General features: G+C 37.7%; 1 protein-coding gene across 1 annotated transcript; it reads right to left on the bottom strand.

Moving 5' to 3' along the window:
• Positions 1 to 817: 817 nt before the first annotated feature.
• Positions 818 to 27242, bottom strand: Inos (Inositol-3-phosphate synthase). Its single transcript, XM_074106080.1, has 11 exons — positions 26955 to 27242; positions 26013 to 26185; positions 25006 to 25118; positions 23714 to 23871; positions 21413 to 21546; positions 13203 to 13323; positions 11508 to 11658; positions 9782 to 9982; positions 8474 to 8650; positions 7956 to 8131; positions 818 to 6460 (listed from the first exon to the last, which is right to left on the bottom strand). The coding sequence occupies exons 1-11, from the start codon at positions 27072 to 27074 to the stop codon at positions 6359 to 6361; spliced, it is 1626 nt and encodes a 541-aa protein (XP_073962181.1). The 5' UTR covers positions 27075 to 27242; the 3' UTR covers positions 818 to 6358.
• Positions 27243 to 27858: the final 616 nt, after the last annotated feature.

Genomic DNA, 27858 nt, shown 5'->3' with positions numbered 1-27858 from the left:
TAGGGCGGTTTCAGACTAGCGTTTTTTCTGCGCGTATACGATCGTTTTATTGATAAGCGCTTAGAAGTGCGCTAAATTAAACCAATCGCGTTTAATTAAACCAAATCGTCGTTTAGGCATACGCACTCACGCGCGCGTCTCATGCCGTATCGCAAAAGACACACCTATGTACGCGCCTCCAAAAACGCTAGTCGGAAACCGCCGTTACAATCGAAACTAGAATACAGACGGACTACCACAAAATTCGAAATTCGTATCAGACCAGACCTCTCTCACTCTTAATATTAAATAATATTAGAGTAAGCGGGACCGTAGGTACTATACCAACTTCGATTTTCGAATTTCGGTAGCCCCTCAGGTTTCTTTTCACATACTGATACGAAGGATGAAACAAAAATCTTAACCAGTCTAATCGACGGGAAAAGTGAAAATAAAAAAAAAACAATATCCGAAAGACCGACAGTTGTCATATAAACAAATGAACACCTCGCCGTTCTTGATTAAAATATTTGTAGACTTAGGGGCTGTTTCACCACCCATTGATTAATTTTAATTGACGGATAAAAGTGATGCCGTCTCAGTCTATTCGAACAAAACAAACAGAGATGGCATCACATTATCCGTCAAATAAATTTAATCAATGGATGGTGAAACAGAGGTTTATCCTTTAAAACTTGAATAAGCTGGATGCGTCTAGCCAAGGACAGGGCGCAATGGCGCTCATATTGGGGGAGGCCTATGTCCAGCAGTAGACTGCTATAGGCTGGTGATGATGGTGATGATGAGGAAAAATTTAACAACTAAATAAAAGATAATGTCTAATCACATATTTTTATTTAATAATAACACAATATAGCGATGGATGGCTATACACAACCAACAGAATTAATAAAGGCTACCCAAGCTCTCGAATCAATTGTTGTATACATAAATCGTAGGTATTAAAAGTTTAGTTTCTAAACGAAAACAGTAAATTGAATACTAATTTCACACGATTGTTTGTTTTGATATATATGACAGGAACCTCCACCTCTGTATTTTAAGTAATTAACATATAAATATAACCTAAGATCTGTTGTTCATTTAACGAGACTTTGATAATAATACAAAAGCAAGGCCAAACAAAGACAAAGTCGCTAACAATTTGGCAAGTTTAAAATAAACGCGATAAAAACTATTACTACAAGTAATCTATAACATAGAGTAAACTTAGTATGATTCTGTTAACATATAACAGCCACTGATAAAAACACAATTCTAGAAAAAAAAAATCGCTTAATAACAAAAATATTATTAATACTATTAAATACTGGGTCTAATTTGACTAACTCATTAGTTTAGTTTATTTATTCATTCAATACATCATTTCATTGCATAAATTTCATTATTTTGGCAACTTCCTCGCACAACGTAACAGCATTGCTATACAGCGAGGAAATGCTGCTAGCATCTTTGGCTCCATGCCACGGGAGATACTTTTTTATTTTTTTTCCTGTTTTAAATAATAATTTTAATTTAGTAAAATCAAATTCTCATTGCATAAATTAAGTACCTACTCTATGAAATGCGAAAAAATACTGCCAATTTCTTATCGATTTAAATACTATTGACGTGCAAGCCAATAAAAAAACTTGAAATAAAATACTTAGGAACATATACTTATTAATCTAAAACCAGCTAACAACAAAACTTTCTCGTATACAACCATCGTAGAAATATAACCTTTAAACTGAAAATAGAGCAGGCACGACACAAAACAGTAGAAAGCGGATGAAAAAGGAACGAAAATTGGTATGTAATATATGAAATTGTTACCAAGTTCAAGCATATGACATCAAAAGTCTTACAGTTGGAAAGAAAGTGCAGCCGTCAGCTAATTTCTACTCTTTTTTGACACAGATACTCTAAATAAGCTCATAATTTATAACAGTGCTCGTCTTCACATATGAATCCAAATACAAATTTAAAATTATAATAAAATAAAATAATATGTTATTTGACGCGTGGAAATGAAATTGGAATGGATTTGATAACATGACTTAAATTATACCTTATTATTATAGGTCGATTCACAAGAGCTGGCATGAATGATTGAACGAATAACATTTGTCACCTTTTTGTATTACTACATGGCGCCACTGTTACGTGAGGTATTTAAGTGTGGCTTTCAAAGTCTGTTATTACGGGCGTGAAAACAAAATTTAGATTAAAATCATATTTAATACATCTTAAAACCGCATCATAAAAATATCGAGCAACCACAGTCTTGCGTAGTCCCGTTTTGTTTGGAAAAAAAGGGAGGACAAAAGCTTTCGAAAGACAAAACTGTCTCAAAACACAGACATTCATTGCCCCTTATCGCATAATCGCCATAATTAATTTCAGATAATGCAAAATATTTACAAAATTATTCTAATTATAAATAAACCCGCATAACTGACATTTCGGAGACCTCACGCTACACTAGCGCCTCTAGCGGCGAACTCATACGCGATAGCCCTCATTCATTCGTGCCCGCTCTTATGAATCGGCCTATGCAAAAGTTTAAAATATTCGAATAATATGTACAGTCAACGTCATAAATAAGTAATCACTTTTGTACCTTCCCACTTTAACGTCATGATTGAAAAACCATACGAAATCATGTAACGACTGAAAGCGACAAGGTACAAAAGTGACCACTTATTTATGACGTTGAATGTACCTACAGCAGATAATATATTTTAAAGGTAAGTTTGTAAACAGAATTAGCAACTTCACTACTTCACTAGTAAACGGTTCTATATATAAAATTTGATGAATGATCGTGCATAACATACCCTCATTATTACAGTGTAATAACATAACTAGATAAGAAAAACGAACCGGACCCTGAAGAAAAGTATTCTAAAACTTATGCTATGATCTATCTATCTATCTATAACAGCCCTTATAGCGCCCGTCTTCGGACATAGGCCTCCTCTCTACTTTTCCAGTCTTGCCTATTCATTGCCACTCGCATCCAGTTTACGCCAGCTTGCTGCCGGATATCATCTGTCCATCTTTTTGGTGGTCGTCCTCTACCGCGGGTGTTAGAAGGTGTATGCTATGATAGATATAATTAAATTTTTAATGTATATTGTTATGGCCTTCCTTACCTTAACATTTATATTAACTAAAATAATTGTATGTGACATAAAACACATGCTTTATGTCGCATTTGGCCAGTTAGATTCCTGATTGGAGGACTTGAATGTTCAAAAATACACGAATGTAAATAAACAAAAGGAAAATTGGCGGAGGAAAGGGAATTGCCCAGCCGTGATACATATTACGGGCTATATAAAAAAATATTTTAAGAAAACTTTGGCGTCTTCATTGGTAACAGTAATGTTACCACAGGGCCCGTTCGTTTTTTATAATCCTTTATTATCCCTAACACTAGCCACGTCCATACCAACCACACTGGTCCGAAGCAACCTCATCTGATCAAACTAGACTCAAAATCGTTCTTTCGTTTACATAAAAAGAACTCTGAATATTCGTTTCTCACAATATTTGCTAAGACGATAATGAAATTACAAAGAAAAAAACGCTGAATATTGACAATTTAGCGTAAACGACTTTGTAGACTTTGTTAAATGAGATTTGATTCCTCTTCCCGTGCCAATTTCATAGACAATACCGCTGTCGGTTTTTTTAAATCCAAGATAGAGTGGTAGAAGCTCTCGACAGGGACAAATGGAGGGAAAAAGGGGAAACCTTTGCCCAGAAATATGACACGGTTAAAAAACCAGATAATTTAAGATTCTCACAAACTGAAGTACCTACTAGACTAGGCAGTGGTTAGTGTGAACGGTATATTTGTAAAATTCACGTCAAAAATATTGACACAAGCTAATTTGATAAATCGTCCAAAACTACGACACACCACGACTATATTATAGGACATTGATCATATTTGGTCATTGAGATTTAAATGTATTAAATACATCGTAATTCGAGATATTCAGATTAAAACACCTTAAATTAATAAAATTAATACATTTGAATTTTTAATTCAACAAACTTATTACGGGATGACCGTAAAAGTAAAAATTTGGAATTGAAATAAAAAATACAAAAAGATTCCAAAAAAACAATCTTAAACTTATAACCCTTTGAATCGGTTGTGCATTATTTTTAGGCATTTGAACTATTTACTCTTAACTAACTTTCTTAAGCCAGTTTCAGCAAATTAAACTATTCTTTTTTTTACATAAAACTGATCGTGATTGACCCCTATCTCACCAGATGTTAAGTGCAGATGAGGCCAAAGGTCTCACTGGTTCAGTATTCTTCCATGTTTATAAAAAAAGAAACAAATCATGAAAAATCGGCCAAGTACCGTGCGTGTTTGGCCTCGCGCAAAGGGTTCGTATGATGCGGCAAATCAATATTAAATTGGTATCTGTTATTACTCGTTAACTTAAAAAGCCTACTTAGCTGATCAAGACTTAGGGGCTGTTTCACCATCCATTGATTAGCGTTAACCGACGGTTAAATGTGATGCCGTCTCCGTCTATTCGAACAAAACAAATAGAGACGACAACACACCTAACCGCCAGTTAACACTAATCAATGAATGGTGAAACAGCCCCTAAAACTATCAAGTTTTCCTTTTATTTTATTTTTTTCTATATGTACTAACATTTAATTTTTTAAAGACTTTTTCTAACCAAAGCCAAACCTTGAAAGGGGGGATTCCTGAACCGAAAAATGGTCTTCGCAAACCTTTTTTTTTTACAAGACCTAAGTAATAGAAAGCAGGCCGACCTAACTAATAGGACCCAGTTCTTCTTTTCGCTATGGAAGTTAGAGAACAAGTCTGAGAAAACGGCACAAATGCTTAAAAAAATAACCCACCTAAATATTGCCACAGCCGGTAAACAAACAACTTAACCTCTGTCACATCACCTTGAAAAAATAATAGAAAAATAACCCAATAAGTACCTAAAAGTTCCACTACAGCGCGTTGTATTAACTAGGTAACAATAAGAGAAGCGAGCGAGCGAGAGAGAGCGGTGTTTGTGCAATATAGAAGAAAACTTAAGTTCGGTGGTCGGATAATTGGAAGCTTATTTACCTAAAGATTCGCTATGAACATGAGTGTATTTTGTAATAAGCTGTTTGTTTTTCAGATACGGCCTTTTTGTCTCAATGCATGTAGTGACGATATACTATGTGGCATCTTAGAAAGTTTAGGACGACCGTACTGCGACTAAGGCTACTTACACACTGTGCGGTTAGTCGCGCGGTTTTAGCGCGCCATCCCTCTTCAGTACCGTTTAAGAAAGAGACGGTGCGCTAAAACCGCGCGGCTAATCGCATAGTGTGTACGTAGCCTATGAGCTATCCACGTAGCGCAAATAATATTAGTTTAGTGGCTAAGACTCGGCGTTCAAAAGCACACTTTTACATTCACATAAGATGCACCTACAATCCAACCACACGCTAAGCAGCCTCTATACCAATACGCAACACTCCTGTCCGCAGCGCAATAATTAGATTCATTTTCACATTACTCTTCACTTTTTTTAGGAATCGTGACGCCCTTATCCCTTGACAAGTTCGTATGTGATCGGTAGACCCTATTGCATTCTGCATTTGCCGCACGCATCATAAATAATCTTGATAAAGGCAGCAGAGGCTCCATGCGATAGGGTCCTACCAAGTGTCACATACGATCTTACCTGAGCCCATTGCCGCTTGCTACGTGTAATTGTTTTTGTTTTTAATTTGTGTAGTCTTATTTTCTGTGGCAATAAATGATTTTATTATTATTATTATTAATAGCTCACCGATAATTTATGGCACCATGGACAGAGTGTTGTACAGGGCGTCTCTGAGATTGACATTGAAAATTACATTTAATCTAGATATGAAAAAAAAACGAAATTAACAGTGGTCATTTTTTCCAGCAGTGGACGTCTTTCGACTGACATGATGATGATGATGATGATGATATTCTTATATTTTTACAAAACAAAAGTAGCTTAGTAATGCGAGTGGAATCGAACCTTCAATTTAAAGCCCCCTGGTCAAAGACACCCTGTAGTTGCCGCTATTAGCGGCCTAGTTTGCGGTACAGTCACCAGCATTAATATCTACCATAGCGGAGCGTGCAAAAATATCTAACAGGTCCTTCCGGCCCTAGAAATAGAGTCGTGTCAGATATTTATGCACGCTTATTGTGTCAGATATTGGTGCTGGTGACTGTACCTCGTAACAGAATCTACTCGTATTAAGGCTATTGCACAATTTAGTTTTACTTGATATTTTTTATCAAATATAGCGAACTTTAGGTAACTACGCATTCGAATACCGGATCTCGATTAGTTTACTGGTCGCCGTTGGTGTGGGCGACCTTTTGCTTCTTCGTGGGCGGAGCATCCGGTGAGAAGAGACGGCCGGTGCGGAGATCCGACATTAGGAAAGGCACCTGAAACAACGTTGTAATTTACCATATCGAGATTATCGATTAGAGTTAATAATAATAATAATCATCATTTATTTCAAGTAACATGACTCATAGAAAATAAAAATAAAAATACAAAGAATACACATTTTAGAAACAAAATACACTTGATTGATAAATAAATAACATTGTCACATTATATTAATATTACAAACACAGAATTCATTTAAATTATTATTCATCCCAGCCTATATACGTCCCACTGCTGGGCACAGGCCTCCTCTCAGAACAAGAGGGCTTGGGCTATAGTTCCCACGCGGGCCCAGTGTGGATTGGGAACTTCACACGCACCATTGAATTGCTTCGCAGGTTTGTGCAGGTTTCCTCACGATGTTTTCCTTCACCGCAAAGCTCGTGGTAAATTTCAAATGTAATTCCGCACATGAATTTGGAAAAACTCGGAGGTGCGAGCCGGGGTTTGAACCACAACCCTCTGATTGAGAGGCGATAGGTCAAACCACTAGCCCACCACGGCTTTTTATTTATTTTTATGTCATTATTACGTCAAAATAATTATTTATAATTCAATTTATTCTAAAGTTTCAGGTTTACAACAATCTTTATGCTAACTGTGGCGTAGTGAAACTATACTATATAAGGGTCCTTTGCAGATTTACAGAATTCTTAAAACAACTGAAACTTTACTAGAATTGCATACATTTACATAACATAATAATCCTAATAAATAAATAAAATACGATTTAACACTGATCATATTTCAATAGGTGTCGTACTTGGCGTTCTTATTGTGGTGAGCCATGCAACAGCGAGTGTTAATGTGTATTGGTATTGTACCCACCTTAGTTCTGTAGTAAATGAGCAGTGAACTCCAAGTGTTTTATTGTACGTAAGGACGGCGAAAAGTTTGTAACAAAAAATATTTTTTTAACAAAAACTTGTTATCACTGGATGAAAGCTTTCGTGTTAAGCTGACTATGCTCCAATTGCGCAACGTAGAAGACAAGAACCACCGACATAGCCACGCGAATTAGCTGGTCGCTGGGCCGAAAGGTTCTCGAGTGGACCGCGGATCGGCAAGCGCAGCGTAGGACGACCACCAACGAGATGGACGGATGACCTGGTTAGCGGGTTCACGGTGGATGCAAGCCGCTTCCTACCGAAGCAACAGGTCTACGGGGAGGCCTACGTGCAACAGCGGACGTCCTATGGCTTAAATGATGATAATGATCATGGTCAAACTGCAGCTGATACACGCTGTGCAATTCGTCGGCATCGGTCTGAAGCGACGGATCGTACAGACGAATCGTACCGTGTATGGGACCCTTAATGATGAATCGACAGTGTATGGCTCTTTACGACCAATCGTCACGATTTTCATCAGATCGATCGTACAGACGAATCGTACCACCAGGACCACCATCAGGAGACCCACTTGCTCGTTTGCCTTCCAGTAGTATAAAAAAAAAAAAAAAAACATGTATCGGGCCCTTAAGCTCACCTTGTGCTCCAACTGCATCTGGTGATTGGGCGGCAAGGCGAGCGCGGCGCGCATGATGTTCTCGAGGGCGGCGCGCTGCTTGAACAGCGCGTTGACGACGGGCGCGCCCGCCGGCACCAGCGGCGCCTTCAGCAGGTAAGAGAGAGACGACATCACGCTGTGCAGCCCCGTCCATTCTGGGGATCAAAGTTACAGGTTAGTTTTTGGATCATAGCCAGTTGTTGCATCTCATATGGACGCGTGGCCTTTCGCTGTAGGTACCGCGCATCCATTGGCATACTTAAGCGGGGCAGGGGAGAGCGGCTGCTTCCCCCACCCCTGGACATTGTATGCTTCACAATATGTATTATGCATAAACTTTTCAAAAAACCTCGCAAGCCGTGTAGAGTATATGACAGCGTGGGGGGTCCGACCTAAAAATGTTACTTGCTCTCTTTTATATACCTATACCCATAATACCCGTCCATAGCGCGTTAAGGACAAGTTCGTAGGGACAGAACTCAGCAGATCCAACTCACCCTCAGTGCCTTTCCTCTTCAGAGACAGCCTCGAGAACAGGTCAGCCAGCAGCGCCAAGTCCAAGATAAGCGGAACAGCCAGCAGCGAGTCCTCGCAAGTGTTATGCACCACGATGGTATTGGTGCCGTGGAGCAAGATCTCTGAAGTATATTCGTCCATGGCGCGTTTTGAGTCACCTGGAAGCGTGACGGCGAGTGGTTACGGGGTGCAAGTAAGGATTGCTCCCGAGAATTCTATACCTATTATAGTGTTTACCCGCAGCGTGGCACACGTAAATCATTAGATGCAGCAGCTGAATTGAAATTTTGGCTTTTTTTTTGGGAATTCGCGAAAATTAAATCGTGGTTTTCATTAACGTTACATTAAAAACAATCATGTAAAATTTCATGACCCTAAGCGGTTGTTATTTCTAGATTTTATCCCTATCCCGTGAGAATATAGGGATAAAAAGTAGCCTGTTTTATTCCAGATGACCACCTATCTACATATCAAATTTCATCCAAATCCCTCCAGCCGTTTCAGCGTAAAGGAGTAACAAACATACTCACTCACTCACTCATAAACTTTCGCATTTATAATATAAGTACAATCCCCCTGGTGTTGCAGGTGTCTATGGGTTGTGGTGAACTCTTACCATCAGGAGACCCACTTGCTCGTTTGCCATCAATACGAAAAAAAAATAGGATTAGTAGAATACATTGGTGTGCATTGGGTCGATTCCAGGATAGCCAGTTGATAGTTTGCCCCACACCAGCGCACCACCAGCACTAGCGCTGTCTGCCCTGCCGCCTTCTCAATGCATGCCATAGCCTATATAAAAATGACTGACTGATTGACTGACAGCAAACGCACCGCCTAGACCACGGGAGCTAGAAATTTGGCAGACATTGAAGGTCATAGAGGTGCTCTAAGATAGAGAGCTGGCCAGTTTTTTATTCTTCCACGGGAGACCTATTGTATACAGTTAGCGGAATAGTCCAGAAATCCTGGGAATTACATGAAAATAAATGAGAAATAGGAGGAATGCGCAGGACGTCCACCAACGAGATGGACGGATGACCTGGTTAAAGCCTGGTTAAATGTTCACGGTGGATACATGCCGCTTCCAACCGAAGCCACTAGAGGTTTATGGGGGAGACCCATGTCCAACAGTGGACGTCTTACGGCTGATATGATGGTGATGGAATCGGAGCGTTACGGCCCGGTTCTTTATCATGGGGGAGGAAGTTTGGAGGAGTAAATAAACGCGTTTTATGGCAACCGGGAATCGAATGCCGGAAAGATAAGCGATATTTACTTCTACTTACCAACATACGGCACATATTTGATGACAACGACATGGTCCGGCTTCTCCCCCGGCTGGTACACTATCCTGTTGCTCTCCACCATATCGTCGACGACGTTGCTTTTCGTGATCTCTTTGGAGCGGAACTGTTTCGGGGCGGAGAGATTCTTGCCATCGTTGTTGCCCAGGTGATTGTAGCTGACGATCGATACCGGTTTTAAACCTGTAAACGGTTAATCTGTGATAGAGGTACGGTAAAAAATATAGCCCAATGGTTTGATCTCAAAGATCATGGGTTCGAGGCCGGGATCAGACGTCTGACTGTTTACCATAAGCATTTTGAATTTGAATTGATTTTGAAGTTTGTCAATTGTGTTTTGTTTCTTTGCTTTTGTACAATAAAGAGTTTACATACATACATACATACATACATTTTCGGTCAGGGAACACTTTGTAAAGCAACTCTGCATGAACATACAGAGTGTGAAGTTACCAATACCTAACCCAACCCCTCTCGTTCTGAGATCTATTCCCAGCAATGGGGCGTGATAAGGCGTGCAGGAAATAGCACACTCGGTTTACATTCTAATAAAACATCAGCTTCATATGACTTAAAACTGACGAAGAAGGATCATCGCGTTCGATCCACATTTTTTTTTCTTTATAAAAGTAGTAAACGACGACTAAGTGTAGCGACCCCTAGCGCCATCTATCGTCACAGAAAAGCTAGCTGCTAAATCCTACATCGCGCTATCGAAGTTTCTAAACTCGGACGCACAAATTCAACCTCAAACTCTCGTCCTTCGGATTATTCGCAGTAGTTCGGCGCAGTAGTTGGCCGGCAACGGACCAATGACTCTCCTTGAGTAGTTGGTACTCATGGACAGTGGTGGTCATTTCTCATCAGATGACCCGCTTGCTCGTTTTCCTCCCTCTCTTAGTATGAAAAGAAAGGAACTACTGTGTATCATTGCCCTTCCTTCGCTCCCCAGGCATAACACCTGAAGAGAGATCTCATTACGAGGTCCCACTTGTAACATGGCAAACCTCCGCGGTGCGCAACTGGCCGCTTACAGAAGAAAAAAATTCTAAATTCTAAATTATTGATACTCTTTTGTTTTTCCTGTGTGTGTGGCTCTACTATTTGGTATTGGCGAAATTTGGTTTTCTTTACAAGAAAATATTAATTATTTACTCGGTGATAGCTATTTAATTGTATTTGTTTTGTTTTGTATTGTATTTTGTCATAATGGGATCATTGCCTAAATAAACAAATTTATTATTATTATTATTATTATTTCACTGACTACTACTTGTAATTTATATTATTGTAAGTATTGTAAATATTATTATCTCTATTTCTAACATTTATTTCTTGTCTACATTTTGTAAAACCTAAACCAAGTCTCGTTTAACTCTCTTTCGCTGGTCCGACACTAAAACGAGGCTTGGATGGGTGCTGCAAGCAAGCAGTAAAGCAGGGTGTTTCATTCCAGCCCTTCCTTTTTCCTGCTGAATCCAAATCTTCATTTCGCGCTACTGGACGCTCCGAGGCTACCTATCACCCTGCCCTGTTTCCCTCCTACCTGTTCTAAAAGTCTCAGGCCAGTGTATTTTTTTTAACCTATCTACAAGAAGAGCAGTGCTGACTGAAATAATTGTATATATTTTTCTTTTGTATTATATTTTTATTTTGTAACCACACGCCTTTTTTATTTCTCCGACCGGCTACTCGGTTACACACTTACCAGCAGACACAAGAAAGTCGACCAGCACCGACTTGAGCTTGGTCTGTCCCGACTTGAAGTCGTCTCCGGCCACGAAGACGTTGTTCCTCTCCGCGCGATCCACCACGCCGTCTACTAACGTGTTCTGAGGCGAGCCGTTGATGTAGCAACACTGGGACGTAGATAGAATGGTTTACGGAAACGAATATCGTGAGACTAGTATTTACGGCCGCGCCGAAGGGTTAGGTCCTGGAGGCCTTACTTGCATGTAGCCTTAGCGAGCAGAGCACCGTAGTTGTATTATTTGCCAGGTAGCAAAATGTCTTGGTGTGTAAAACCCTCTCACAGTTATAAGCCATAGTAGACGGAATGACTTGGCTGTAAAACGACTTAATGTAAAGAAAGAAAGAAAGAAAGAAAATACATTTATTCACAACACAAGACACGACAATAGTATTAAGTACAAATAGACAACACGTAGGAAAGTATGTGTCATTGCGGTTGTGAATAGGACACTGGCTCAGCATAATGCTGAAGCGTTAATAATAAACACCCCAGCGCTGATTTTCAGCCAGCACCGTTGGTGACCCTCGGACCGCTACAAAGATATACTACACAGTTTTATTACTATACATAAGACTACATAAATAGATAATTTGTAAACAATGAAACATAATGTCATAATGTTTTAGTAGGTAAATGGTCTGGTCTGGTCTGGTCTTGCAAATCTGTTTAATACTATCAAGACCTTACACAATTGAGTCATTCTGCCTACTTGTGCATCTCACGACCTAGACGTTTTGCTAGGTAAGTCTTCCTGAAACTTAGATAATTTTGTAATCATAGCATTAGATAAACAAGTCATTTTGCATACTTGGTCAATGTACTACTGAGACGTTTTGAATGCCAAGGCTAAATGCAAGTAAAGCCTTCAGGACCTAACCCGCGCCGAAGTTATTGCGAAATAGAGAATATTTTTTTTATTCTTCAAATATATCTATATTGTTTGACAATCCGAGTTGTAAAAGATTTTTTTAAATATTAAAAAAATACGAAGATATGGACGTTTTAAATTGTCAATTAGACAGAGGGGTCCGTCGTAGACTATTTAGACCGGAAGATGATGACAAAATATTAGGTTATTTGTACCAATGGCTACTCGACGATGATTAGCTCTGCAAAGCCTGCCTTTGTGCAAGCCTAGAACAAATGGTTGAATTGTTTTTTTTTTATTAATGTATTCGCGTCGGTATGGCATTACTTACGCTACCGCCTACATCTTTTTTTACCGACTATCGGAAAATACAAGCATTTTTGTGGAACAAATCATTCGACACTCGTTATTTATCCGACACGTTCGATTAACGGCCACGCGATTGGGCCGCCGGTACCAGCGCTATGACCATCATTTTCTTTTTTTTCATTCCGTAATTAGACCCCTGAAGAACCGCCATACTGTTACAAATGACCTAATATTTTGTGTCACCATCTCCCGGTCTAATTACGTCATATGCTACGATAGAAAGTTCATACTAAAGGCCGTAGCTGGATTAGGGAACAACACCTGCACCAATCACGGTCAGTTTTATGTAAAAAAAAAAAACCGCTCTTGAGCTGTTTTGACTTGTTTTTTTTCAACACACACACGATCGCCGACATCACACTACGTATGTGTGTAAGTGTGTATTGGACAATGGGTATGTGACAGGCACTCACCCCCTCGTCGATGGCGGCAAGCGCGAAGACGGTGGACGGCGATATTTCCGGTTCGTTGTTGCGCAGGGCTTTCTCGATGTTGTCTGATGTGTCGTGAATGCCGGGCTTTACTTCGCAGAATCTAAACATAAGGGTCGTATTATAGTGAACGATTCCGTCGGTAAATTCTGCACCAATCTTTTATATCGTCACTACTTTAAAAAAAACTCGTACCTCAAAATAGATAATTTTTCTGAGTGAACTTTAAGAACATTGATTCAAGGTTCAAATTTGTTGACATATTGATTTTAGATACGAGGTTTTTTCAAAGTAGTGACGATATGTTCGCTATCCGAATAATCCTTATCCTATTAATATTATAAACTAGCTGTTGCCCGCGACTCTGCGTAGAATCCGTTAATCGCTATCCCGCGGGAACTATGCAATTTTCCGCGATAAAAACTATTTTGTGCCTTCTCGAAACACAAACTATCTGTATACCGAATTTCATCTAAATTGGTTCAGCGGTTTAGACGTGAACAGGTAACAAACAAACAAACAGACTCACAAACTTTCGCATTTGTAATATAAAGTAGCAGGATGCGAAACAGCGAAAGTATGTACCTATGTGTGTTTGTTACTACTACTCGGTCAAACGGCTGGACGGATTTGGATGATATTATATTTGGTACATACTAATATGAATAAAGTTCGAGACCCGGGAAGGACATGGAATAATTTATAACACGGAAAATTTTATAGTTTACGTATGTGTTTGTTCGTGTACAGTTGAGTTCATAAACTTGTGAGCAAAAATTTGACCAAAAATATCTGAACACGACTCTATTGTTAAGGGCGTAGAAGTGTGTTCAGATATTTTTGATCATATTTTTGCTCACAAGTTTATGAACTCGACTGTACATAGAGCTCATATATCAAGTTAGACAGATAGACATATTTATTTCTCGGAAGGCAACATAAAGGAGCGTTCTGCAAGATGATTACACGTCTCTCACATCCCATTAACTTAATGAGTGCATTACGCGCTCCAATCTGATTTCTGCGTTACGTAACCTGTACTGACAAACGAGCAATTCAATCATCATCATCCCAGCCTATATATAAAGTAAAAAAAAAAAGTAAAAAATCGGTAAAGTGCGAGTGCGAGCGACTCGCGCATGAAGGGTTCCGCACCTCCGTACAATGTTTTAAAAACAAATAGTTCAGTAATATTTTTTGTAAAAAAAAAAACTAATACAAGGTTTTTTTGTTGGCGGTACATTTTGCCCCTGGTTACCAAAGTAGGTAGTCGTCAAGACGAATCAAATGTGACTAAAACCGTTTTTGTACAGAGTTCCTATGGCCAACATCTAACTTTATCATCAGATCAGCTCTACGTCATAATAATATTGCATTGTCATCGGATTTATACATGCATGCAAAATTCCAGCTCAATCGGTTGAAGATATCCACTTCAAATTTAAGTTGAAATATTAATTCCACCCAAACAAACATAACTACGAGTAGTTACATTATATTACAAGTTAATAAAAACATATCATCAAAATGTAAGCACTAGGTGCAAGTATTTTGAATAAAGATTTTTTTTTTAATTCTCATCCTCTTTGGCTGTCGCCCTGTGGGCTGAATAGCGCTTTAGACTCTTGCCATACGCCGCGGCGCCCGCGGCAGAAAAAATTAAAAGTGGCTGAACGCGCTAATTCGGCCAAACGGCGCGTACTTATTATGAATTAGTGAATAAATCTTAACCTGATTTTAAATTTTGACCTTGTAAATAAATAGTGTTACTTAGTATGAATTATAAAAGAACATTTTTTAATTTAAAAACATTAAATACAACAGCTGTGAGTGCTTAATTGAAGTTGGCTTTTGTGAAGTGTGTGAAGTGTGTGTCGGAGGTTAGTGGATCATAAATTGTTATTTAGTCTTAATGCTGCACAAAAAAATAAACCACGGTCTTAGAGACAATTATTATAATTATCGAAGGTTTTATAAAATAGCACTAATAAAATCACAAATTAATAAGTAGTTAAACATTTAACAACATAGGGTCACGGGCGTTGCCCTTAGCAACTGACGGCCGTCATCTTGGCAGCGTAGCAACCAAAAACCGCTGAATGAAACACGTTTCTTGTATGACGACCCCCTTTAATTTGTAACTTTATTTTATTTTTAGTATTTGTTGTTGTAGCGGCCACTGTAATACATAATCTGTGAATATTTAAAGTGCCTAGCTATTACGGCTCAAGAGAGCCCTGTGACAGACGGACAGACAGACAGACAGACAGCGGAGTCTCAGTAAATAGGGTTCCGTTGGCACCCTTTGGGTACGAAACCCTAAAAAGGTTGAATATGAATGTCCCACTCCTGGGCACAGGCTTCCTCTCAGAATGAAAGTGCCCACGCGGCGGCGTGGACCGTAGTTCCCACGCGGGCCCAGTGCAGATTGGGAACTTAATACACAGCATTCAATTACTTCGCAGGTTTGTGCAAGTTCCCTCACGATGTTTCAATTAACCCGCTAATATTATAAATGCGAAAGTTTGAGAGTACGTCTGTGTAACTTCTTCATACCAAAACGGCTGGCCATCTTGGATGAAATTTGGTATGCAGCTGGAGGTCTAGATTCTAGAATAACACATAAGCACTTTTTATCCCGACATTCCCAAGGAACACGGGATCTAATTAAATCTAATCCCGAAATCTCAAACTCTGTTTAGTTAGACTTGAAATTTGGCACAACTATTCAACTCTATTCAACGTTAATAATGATCATGATGCTATACCTGTTTGGAAGTTCCCACGGGAAATTTTGCGAAATCTTAAATCGTAAACGCGTGCCCGCGGGTAAATACTAGTTACAAAATAAATTTAACAAATAAATAGCCTTATTTATGCATTTTTTCAACTCCAAAAATAACAAGCATCATATTTTAACCATAATATTGCTAATTTTCCTGAGGTATAAACGGGTTTAAGTCCATATCATGCTATCTTAAAACAATTTACATAAAACATGATGTATTTCCCTGATAAGATTAACAAATTTTGTAATTTTTAACCGCCAGAAGTTAACCCACATCTTGACTCTACAAAATTGTATCCTATTATAGTGGTTAACAGTCGACTTTCAATTAAAGAATACGTTATCAGACCAATCTCAGAAATTTTAACGGTCCAATTAAACAATGTATGCAAAACGCGTTTTTTACAACAGTGCGTCATTCATATAGTGATTCCATCTCTTATACATCTCTACGTCAATCAGTGTAAAGTAAAAATCCAGTATGTGATCATGATTACATAAATCGTCGCTCGGTCTCAACTTTTCTTCCTTCGTCTAAGCGAGCGAAAATGAGACGGATTGCTGCATGATCACTTACTGGGTTTATACCGCGATTATGTAGTCATCATGTCTAGCCTAGACGTAAAGTTTCACTTAAAAAACGAACCTTATTTCTTTCAAATAAACTATGAAGTTTGCAACACAGGCACGAATATGAAATTTAAACAAATTTGTGTTTTATTATTTCGGCATAAAGTACCTACACGGATCCAACTCAAGTTGTCGCGTTCTGGCAGGTTTTTTGTCAATTCAAGTTCAATGATCTTTGACTGACGGTTATTGTATTCTGCACGTGTCGGCAAGACAGATACATTTGTATGTGCAGGACAATGATATAGAATGACATTTTACGTGGACACTTTTGAAGACGGTCAAGGTAGAGTTTGAGGTTAAATGAAAAAAATATGAAAGTAAAAATGGTGTCCTTTATACCATAAAACAATACAGTCAAAACCGTTTATAGCGACACCAGTTATAACTACATATCGGATGTAACGACGAAGAAAAAAGTCCCAACACGATCTTATAATTATACAAAAATACCACGGGTTTAATGACCCACGTGTTTATCGGCCAAATATTGTGTCATTTCGATTTCGTAATAAACGGTTTTGACTGTAATTCCAAAACGCGTCTCCATTAATAAAACACTCCAAACCCTGAAAACCAGAACATTTTTGGGGTTCCGTAGTCAACTAGGAACACTTTAGTTTCGCCATGTCCGTCCGTCTGACTATCTGTCCGCGGCTAAGCTCAGAGACCGTTAGTACTAGAAAGCTGTAATATGGCATGAATATACATATCAATCCCGCCGACAAAGTGGTAAAAAAAAGATCTTAAAACCATGGGTTGCCAAGACGATTTTTCGATTCAGTGATCCGTTTGCGAAATATTCATTTTTGAAGTGCAAATTTTCATTACAATCGAGCGTGTCCCCCAATCCCTCTAGACCCGAAACTGTTTAGTGGAAAAAAATTAAAAAATTCAGGATGGTAGTAAGTATATGAAATTTACAAGGAAAATTATAACGGCTAGATTTCTTGAGAATTATTAGTAGTTTAAAAGTAAATAGCAGCGCTACGTATAAAATATACCTAAACTTGGAAGATTCCGTACACAAAACGAAATCCCTAGAAAAATATTACTTGATTTTTTTCGTAATGGCTACGGAACCCTATCTTGGGCGTGTCCGACACGCTCTTGGACGGTTTCTCTTCTTCGTTTTTCACCATTATCATCATCATATCAGCCGTAGGACGTCCACTATTGGTTTATCATGTACCGAGACGGAGTATATGTCACCTTCTGATGCATGTAAGGAGACGTTGTTTATACAGACTTTTGGAAATGTATATACAACGGCTCTAAAGATAGCTGAAAATAGTATATTTGGCAGATTGAAACATAGACATACATAATGTCGTCCGGGAGATGGCAGATGTCTTAACAAAACCGCTGTAGGTAGACAAGCATAAGTCCTTTGTGAATGATTTAAAAAAAAAAACACGGGACCAACCAATTGACCTAGTCCCAAAGTAAGCTTAGCAAAGCTTGTGTTATGGGTACTAAACAACGGATAAATATAATTATATAAATAAATATCACGGGACAATTCACACCAATTGACCTAGTCCCAAAGTGGGCTTAGCAAAGCTTGTGTTATGGGTACTAAACAACGGATAAATATAATTATATAGATAGATACATACTTAAATACATATTAAACACCCAAGACCCGAGATCAAACCTTCGCATTATTCATACAAATATCTGCCCCGACACGGGAATCGAACCCGGGACCTCAAACTTCGCAGTCAGGGATTTAGGTTTAGAAAGTCAACAAACAACAGTCAAGTACATACACACAGTTTGCAAGATAGGTTTAAGGGTTGGTATTAGTGGTTGTAAACCTTCCTAGTTTTAATATCATAAATTCTATAATGTGGTCTAATAGTGTCCTAGAGACGCTGTCACTCTCTTGATATAGGTACCTACAATATACCTACATACTGCCCTGACATGGTTTTTCTTTAATCTCTAATAGTGTTTACTGTATATAAACGTTTCAGATAATAAAATAAATATAGCCATTTATAAATAGACATACAGTTACGTGCTGAACTAAGTCAAGGGTATATACCTAACCGATATGCAAATAAAATGATTATAGTAATATCACTGTACGATCACTATCGCATAACTATAAAAAAAATACTAAGCGACCGTAAATAAATAAACGCTATGAAAGGGTGTTTAAAATACATTTCCTAAAGGACATTCTTGCGTAAATATATATAACATTTACTTATGATATGACTATCTTCAATTTGTTTGCAAATCAATAAGGTAGGTACGAGTACACCTATTTATAGACTCAGTTGTGTACTCAACTTTACCTTCCAGAAAAAAACTACAGTAACTCCTCAGAAATACATATTCAGAAGTTAAAATAACCATATACGTCCCACTGCTGGACACAGGCCTCTTCTCGGAATTGGAGGGCTTGGGCCATAGTTCCCACGCCGGTTCAGTGCTGATTGGGACTTCACGCACACCATTGAATCGATTCGCAGGTTGTTCAGGTTTCTTCGCGATGTTTTAATTCATCACAAAGCTAAGTGGTAAAGTTCTAATATAATTTCGAAAAACTCACGAGGTCGAGCCCGGATTTGACCCCACGTCCTCTGCTTGAGGTCAAAGCACTAAGCCACCATGTCTGTTTAAAATTTAAGCGAGTGTTTCAACTGCTATCAGTTTCCTGTCGCATATATTGAAGAAATGGAGACCGTAAGCAAGAAATTTTAAGTAATTGTAAGTGTACCGCATTCACACCATATCGTTTTAAAAAATCCTTCCATTCCATCTCTTATTTCTTCAGTATAAGCGACAGGAAACTGATATCTGTTGAAAAGCTCGTAGAACTACCCAGGCCTAGAATATTCATTTTTAACCGACTTCAAAAAAGGAGGAGGTTCTATGTTCCAATGTTAGATTTTTTTTATGTATGTTCACTGATTACTTAGTCAATTGCGGACCGACTTTCAAATTTTATTTTTAGTTTGAAAGTGTCTGAGGTGGTCCCATTGTCACCAAGTCAAGATCTGCTGATGGGATCCTAGGGAAATCGAGGGCAAACCTCAAATTTTATAGGCCCACCTATGGCGATTTTGGCATTTTTAGCATTAAGATAAGCATTTACATTCAGAAAGTATCATTTGGTAAACTGGACCTGATGAAGAAGACCGTAGATGACCAATGGAACTCGTCAAAGCTAAGTAATGCTCGCGCGTCTATAAACGATCATAATTATTATACCTGGATACGCGACTAAGAAGAAGCTTTAAGTTTATGATTCTTTCGCACTGATCTGATGCTGAAGCCGGAAGGTAAATTATTTGTTCACCTCAGCACCTCAAACAGGCAGGTTTTGCTATGAGAAATCAGTGAGCAAAATCGCATTTAATGTTAGTCCAACTCCCACTGGGCAGTTTTTTTTATAATTTACGAATTATTTGTCGCCAAGCACAATGTACGACATAATAAGTAGTTCGTGACATTATGTAATTTTCCATGTGCATCTTAACCCCCTTATTCATAAACGACAATCAAACCTATTTTAGTTAAAATGCCGCTAAAATTCGTTTGTCCTTATCTGTCACTTCCGCATTTGTATTTGTTAGAAAGGGACAAAGCATTTGTTAGTTAACATAGGCTTGTTAAGTTTTATGAATAAGGGGGTTAATCTCTAGCTAGGGAACCCTGCGGCGTTGTTTGATGTTGTGTTACCCTCTTAGTAGCCACGTTTCGACCGCATGTCAGATAAGTGCAGAACTGTCGAGTGGAATCTTTAGGTAGTAAACACGCCCTTAGTAAATGTATTTACATTTACCCTGGACGTGTAATGTAATGTATTTACATTACATGTCTACGTGTAACTCCACAGTGAGCAGCGAGCAAAAAACGGGCTCGGCATAATGATTTCTTGTATGATTGTTATCTGCAGTGTGTTTTTAGAGGCAATAGAGCCTTAATCCAATAGGAGGTGTCATGCACACTAAACACGCCACTGTCAACGGGGGGGGGGGGCAAATTCAAACAAACTACCTAGTAATGCATTTTAGATCAAGTCGCCACGCACGCAAACAAAACTTCTACAGTTGCATTAATTCTCTAAGATCAAAGACAAACGCATGATATTGACGTTTATTCAACCAATATTCTCTTGAGACCTATGAGAAAGCTGACCACTATTTCTGTTAGACGATATAGCAGTGGCGTAGCGTAGATATCAGCCACCTGAGGCGGAAGAAAATTTTGCCGCCCTCTTGTCTTGTTTAACTTTTAAAGAACCATAGTACCTATACAAGCTATCGACACATTATTGTACCATTCAATTATCTGTATATAATAACTTAAAATCTGTCTTTCTTTTTAATAAGTCATAAACATTAATTAAAAAGGAACAATTGAGGTTACACTAAACTATCCTAAAAAAAAAATAACTATATATATACAGTTCCCCCAAGTCTTGTCCCTGAGGAAGAGTGCCCATAAGGCTGGCTGCATTTCCGCGCTGGATCGTGATTCCAATACGTTGGGCGAGAAATGCACCAGCCCTATGGTCATAGAACAAGTACAGGGACCATTCAATTATAGAAAGGGGATTCCACGATTTCACAGTATAAGTAATAGAAAATTTCGTGCTCATTCTAAACGGTCCGAACATTAGGTACGAAAAAATTGTGAAATATATTATTATCTAGATATTATTCAGTATTATTTATTTATGAATTTTTGCGCCCGATGCGAGTAGAAAGAGATGGTGAATGCGATTTAAGTTGAGAAGGCCAAGACTAAAACTCACCTTTCAGTGTTGGCCGTCCACAGTACGATGACTTTGTCCAGCTTCTGTCGGTCTTTGAAATCTTTGATGTCAGCGCGGATTTGTAGGTACTGCTCATACTTTGTGCCACGAATGAGGTTGGTCGCTCGATCAGCCTGTGTTAAACAAATAGAGGATATGATTTATTTGAATACAGTAACGTATAATAGTCACAGTCAAATTCAAAGTCAAAATGAGACGTAATGGTGGATGAACGATGACAGCGCGGATTCTATTTCTATTTTTATTATTATTATTCTTATCCATGTCACGTCACGTCATGTCATGTCACGAATAAATGTTTTCTTTGTTTCAAAATATCTTCATTCAATTTAGGCTATAACAAGCACTTATAAATGTCAAATAAATCTACCACCGGTTCGGGAACACCTCTGTTGAGAAGAATCCGGCAAGAAACTCAACGAGGTATATTTTTTTAAACAGATTTACAATATTATTAAATGATATCTATACATCACAAGTATTTAACACAACTTTGTTTTTAACATAGTAGGTTCGCTATTTGAAGGGATCGCTAATGCGGATCGGATGCGGATCCCTGTCCATGATATAATCATTATATTTATAATACGCCTTAGATATTAATGTCTTCTTGACAATAGATCTAAATTTTGTATCCGTTTCATTTTTAATATTTTTTGGAATTTTATTATAAAAAAAAAACGTATGCAAATTCCCAGAAACGACTTTTTGGTTTTAGCCAATCTGTAAGATGGAATTGCTTCCCTGTATTTCAAGTAGCCTTTGGCTTATCGACGTTATTTGGCTTAAGTATAGATATTATGCTTGTGCACAGGAGCGATGCTTGTAGCACAGTAACCTGCATTCATAACTCACAGAGAAGCGTGCAAAAATATCTGACAAACCTTTATTGGAACCAAAAAAAAGAACCATTTAAAGTTTTAAATTTCTCATTCATCATCATCATCATGTCAGCCGAAAGACGTCCGGCCTTGTGCTTTCCGCATCCCGCGATCTTAAACAGGTCGTCGCTCCATCTTGTTGTAGGCCTACCGAAGCTCGTCTCCCGGTCCCATTCGAGAACCTTCTGACCCCATCGGCCATCAGTACTGCGAGCAATGTGCCCCACCCACTGCCACTTTAGTTCCGCAACTCTTCGGGATATTTCTCATTGTTGAAGACAACCTTCGCTTTTTTTTTTCATGGAAACTTAACGGTTCATAATCTCTTTGCTCAACATGAAAAAATATACATTTGACAGTTTTCAATTTGCTTGAACAAAGCACTGTTGAAAAATAGATCTGTTATTATAGACCAATCTCTAACATTATCAAAACAAATCAAATCGAAGCCGGACAGTTGTGTACCTTTGTCAGTACCAGCCTGTGAGTTATAAAACTGAATTGAACAGGAAATAAACTATAAATGAACAGGACACCGACACCTGACGCTTGTTTTATAAACAGTCCATTGCAAACGAATCGCCTGACCCATTGAAAAATGCCTTCCTTGTTGCACTATGCATGCAAGCTGCCATGTTTTGGCTACATACAAATATGTAATATATAACAAACTGTTTAAAAAAAACATTCCCAGCGTGAAACAATGTAATTTCGACGTTCTTTAAAAGGTCTTATCGAAATAATAATTGGAAAACCAATCAATGCGTCAACAAAATGGACTCTTGAAATAATGTTCATAAAGTTCACTCAGGAAAATTATCGATTTTGAGATACGAGCTCTTTTCAACGTAGTGACGATATACTTTGTGGAGTGTTTATGCCTTCATAATTAGGGCGTGTTACCTTAGCGATTTTTTAATTTGTGGATTAGCGAAATAATTTAATGTCTCGACAATTATTATTTATTAACACAATCGAAACTTATCACGCTAAACAACGAGTAATAACTACCTCGACGGTCTCGACGACATTGTTTAGTGTGATAAGTCCCAATTGTGTTAGTAAATATAGTGAAAATCAAGAAAGTATAAAACATCAGATCTCAAAAATTAGGCTTTATCTAGTAATGTTTGTATTACTTTTTTTTTGTCCAAATAGGCAGTAGAATCGTTAAATAAAATCTGTCGGGTTACTCTTTTCCCACCGCGTAAAAAAATAGTTAATAGATGTTTTCATTATTTTCTAGTTTTTGAACTTCATCATATAAGTAGTTTTATTTATCTGTACACTCTACCATTGACAATGTAATTTCATGTATTTATTGGTGTAAGTACCAGATCGAAAAGTCAACGCGTGCAAAGCCGCGGGTAAACTCTAGTTTACCTAAAAGATAGTTTACCTGATTGGCAGCAATGAAGTCTGGGTCGTATATCGCTGGACGGGGCTTCATGGTGGCCATTTCTTTCCGCAGTTTCTGCTGCAGATCGTAGTCTATGACTTTAGCGCGCACCATAGACTCAGCCAGGTTTAGTGGGCTGATGTCCCAGCCGTCGATGGCTAGAAAAAAAATTGTTTGTTACTGGAATCTAAACAATGTTTAAATGAAAAAAAAAACCATTTTTTCTTCCCTTCTTCCTTCTTCTTTCTTTTAACAATTTTAGGGTTGGTAAATCATCGAGAGTTCTGAATTGAATATCGTCACTGCGTCACCTACGTTTAAAGAAGCTCGAACCTTAAAATCGATGAGTTTTCTTAGTGAATTGAATGAACTGGGCGACCGAGCTTCGCTCGGGCTAAAACTCGACAACAAGCGTTTTCCCAGAATAAGACCAAGCTGGTTCGATTTTTCATCCCCGAAAACCCCTACATACCAAATTTCATCTAAATCGTTGGAGCCGTTTCCGAGATCCGCAAAATATACAGGAATTGCTTGTTTGAAGTTATTAGATTATTTTAAGGGTCAAGTTTATTGACGTATGGATTTGAGATACGAAATTTACAAAAATAATGTCAGTGTCAAATTCTAAGTACATTTACACTGCATTAAAATATACTTCTGATTTTATTGCGAGATAACAGAGTTAAAATTAAGTAAAATAAAGGTGTGTTTCGCCACTAAACTAATTTCATAAAATCTTCCAAGCAGTCACGCATTGATGAACTAAAATAAATATGTACGTTATTTTAGGTGAGATTAACGAGGGAGGAGCAAAATCTAACATTTCACTAGTGCAAGAATATGATATATGTGATATCAACTAGCATCGATTTTAATAATTGATTTAAAAAGGTTTCCTAGAAAAGATCGCTCTTAAGCGATAAGGCCGCCTATTGTTTGCCTTGTAGTTTTCTTTCTGTGTAACTGTTTTCTGTATCGCTTACTATTTCTGGTGTACAATAAAGAGTCATTGTATTGTATTGTATTATTTACCGCATTTTTCGACTCCATCTCAAAACTTGATTTTGTCACTTAGACACCTTTGAGCTTGAGCACGGCAAACAAGTGGGTATTATCTTAAAATCCCATAGCAATTCATCATCATCATCTTAGCCTGTATAGGTCCCACTGCTGGGAGTCTCAGAGTGAGAGTGCTTGGGCCATACGTCCCACATGGACCCAGTGTGGATTGCGACATGGGTCATTGGGTGGGGTGGGTTATGGGAGCAATTAATGAAAGGTTTTTATCATACCTATGTCATCTGGATTGACCATGGGCAACAACTGTGACATTGGCACATAGACATCTTGTCCATTCTCGTCCATGCCCAGACGAACAGTTGATGCCTGCGTTATAGATCCCCACCTATATGTGCAAATGTAAAGATTGTATTTATTTAATATTACACCACAGACTCACTTTGTCAATTTTAAATACAAAGCTTGCTCACACTATCAATTTATAAAAAAATATGCAATAAGGTTGAGTAGTGTAAAACCAATCCAAATCAGATCAGTAGTTTTTGTGGAAACCGCAAACATACATATTAAAGATAATCTCAAACAAGAATTTTTCTTATGTGATTTGTCATGAATGTGCAGAGTAATTTTGATGTTTGTTATTTGGAAGGAAAAATTTCTTTATTTTACTTAATTAAGTAAAATATTATTACTAGACCATGTTAAAAATCAGAAAAGAAACGGTGGAGCCAGAAATCGAACAGACCAATCCAAGGCAAATAGTTCCTGTTTGATGTCATTTAGAACAGTTTACTTTGTTACAGTTACATCCTCATACATCATGTTCCTATGTCGACATTGGCATAAGGGTGAATCAACTATTTCTTGTTGTTGGGGGTTTTCAGAAAAAAAATGTACCCATTTTGCCTTAATTATCCTTAATTTTCCATACTAAATATACTAGTCAGTTTTGTGACATTATTTATTGCTTAAATTGATAGTACTTGTGATTCTGTGTAGAAACAACCCAAAATGTGTTAGATTTTTAAAAAGTACAGAGTAAATTTGTTTTTGAAAAGCCCTGTTATTCTGTCCCTTTCATTTATTTTATTTATTTATCATATTCATTTATTTATTTAGATGACTAATTATAGAAGGGGCTTAAAGAGTGACTCAGGAGAATGTAACTATAGCAATGAGTGACAAGAAAAAGTTGAACCATATTATGTCTTGCTAAAACAGTACATAAAAGACAAGGGTGAAAGCAGTAAATAAAAAAAAAACATTTCATCCGACTAACCAATTGGACTGCAAAGTGCCGTTCTTCGTATTCCATGACAGTTGGTGCTTGTTAGCCAGTACTGCAGCAGTGAAAGTGGAGCCATTGTTGCCGCCCCAGCCAACAAGCATGATGCCAACTTTACCCACTTTGCGTGCTGTTCGCAGACATAGTGATGTTTTGAAAGGCTTTGCCTGTCAACAAAATATAAAAAGTTAAGTATGTGAGTACAATACTTTAACTGCTAAAATAATAGACCTTCTTTTTATAGCCAAAGGCCATAACTTTTTAAGGCTAGGAAAAATTGTTTATAGAGACACATGTGTCTGTAAATCACAGCTAATTACCACTAATGTATTAAACTGATTAAGTTAAATATTGGTATAAACATGTGTGTGTTTCTGTGACTAATAGACTATGACATGGATATTTTTTTTTTAACATATGTAATGGTATTGGGGGCAAATTAGATACTTAAAGATTCCTAAACTATTCTGTGACATATTTAGTGGAAGGGCTTGCTAGATGGGTCTCAAATATATGTATTTTTGAAAAACATATTTTTTATCTCTAATACTACTGAGAGAACCCTCAGTGCTTATAATGCGACCCGTATTTTTTTTATTACTTAATATGCATTGGACCGAATTCTTTAAAGATCAGACAGATACTGAAAAAAGAAACTGTTTGCAATAGTTTGCATTGGACTTCAAGTTTTGACAGTTTGAGATGTAAACACTAAAATTGAATTATGGTTGTCATGTCAATCGTTCATTTCCTAGCAATGTGCAACAGCTTACGCAAATTACCAAGCTGTATGTACTCGGAACGATCACGCCACGCATTCTGATGGTCAAGGACAGAGCCTTCTCACATGTTCCAGGAAAATATTCCGATCAATAAAGCAAACAGTACCGGCAATACCGGCACCGAACGGGAAAAACACGGTAAAAAAACACTTACCACTAAATCGTCGCCTTTTTTCGTAACCAAAGTCTCCTCATATTCGTAGTCAGCAAAAATAAAATCGTCCGTATACTTTAAATTAGGGCTTGAAACTAGTATATTGGAGGTTCTTTCCATGACGACTCAAATATGCTCACAGATAGCTTAAAATGTATAGTTTATCTTAATACTCCGGGACTATGGCTATTATTTTAAGTTAAATTAAATTATTTTGTTCCGTATGTAAAGTTATATTGAATTTCTGATAAACATCAAACGTGCTCACACACCAAGAACCAAACTGAAACTGCTGAGCTCACAGATTAAAAATTTAATTGACGAACAAGCTGTCAGTGTGACAAGACGTCAAATGGTCTTTGGATCTATGGTATGGTTCATGCTTGAGATGCTTGGTTTATGAATTAAAGATTTTTTTTTTTATTTAACGAAATAAGGTAGACGTCATTTGTTAATTAACTAGCATTTATTTGATACAATTTCCAAATAAAAAAAAATGTAAATTAGTTAAACTACATTACGGCAATACGCAATCTTGAGATCATAGTTCTATACTGTATACTGTGTATACTGTACGTACACATACACAAGCACTGCTCTCACACTCAAAGGAATTACAAAAAGTAAAATATGCTATACCTACGTACTTACTTTGTAGTTAGTACAAGTTTAGTAGGGATACCCTATTCGTGTAATTATGGGAACTTGTATGTGTGTAGGTTTACTTACTTTGTTTGTCGGTTTCTTTTTGTTTCGGTGTGTGGTATGCTTTTACATTGTAATGTTTTTTATTATTATTATTCAAACTGTCCTAGGTAGATATTCCTTTTTAGTAAGAACAAAAGACGAGTTTTTATCATATGAATACACACAACTTTTTCGATATATTTTTTATCATTTGGAT

This window comes from Choristoneura fumiferana, chromosome 23 (genome assembly GCF_025370935.1).
Source record: "Choristoneura fumiferana chromosome 23, NRCan_CFum_1, whole genome shotgun sequence".
Lineage (NCBI taxonomy): Eukaryota > Metazoa > Arthropoda > Insecta > Lepidoptera > Tortricidae > Choristoneura > Choristoneura fumiferana.
Note: the sequence above shows the minus strand (reverse complement) of the source record. Positions and strands in the feature narration are given on the sequence as shown.

Excerpts from the sequence above, each read along its gene's own strand:
- Inos (XM_074106080.1), bottom strand. The coding sequence starts at position 27,074 with ATGGAAAGAACCTCCAATATACTAGTTTCAAGCCCTAATTTAAAGTAT. Across the intron at positions 13,324-21,412 it reads TGGACGGCCAACACTGAAAG|ATTCTGCGAAGTAAAGCCCG; the intron begins GTGAGTTTTAGT and ends CCTTATGTTTAG. Across the intron at positions 8,132-8,473 it reads GAAGAGGAAAGGCACTGAGG|AATGGACGGGGCTGCACAGC; the intron begins GTGAGTTGGATC and ends TTTGATCCCCAG.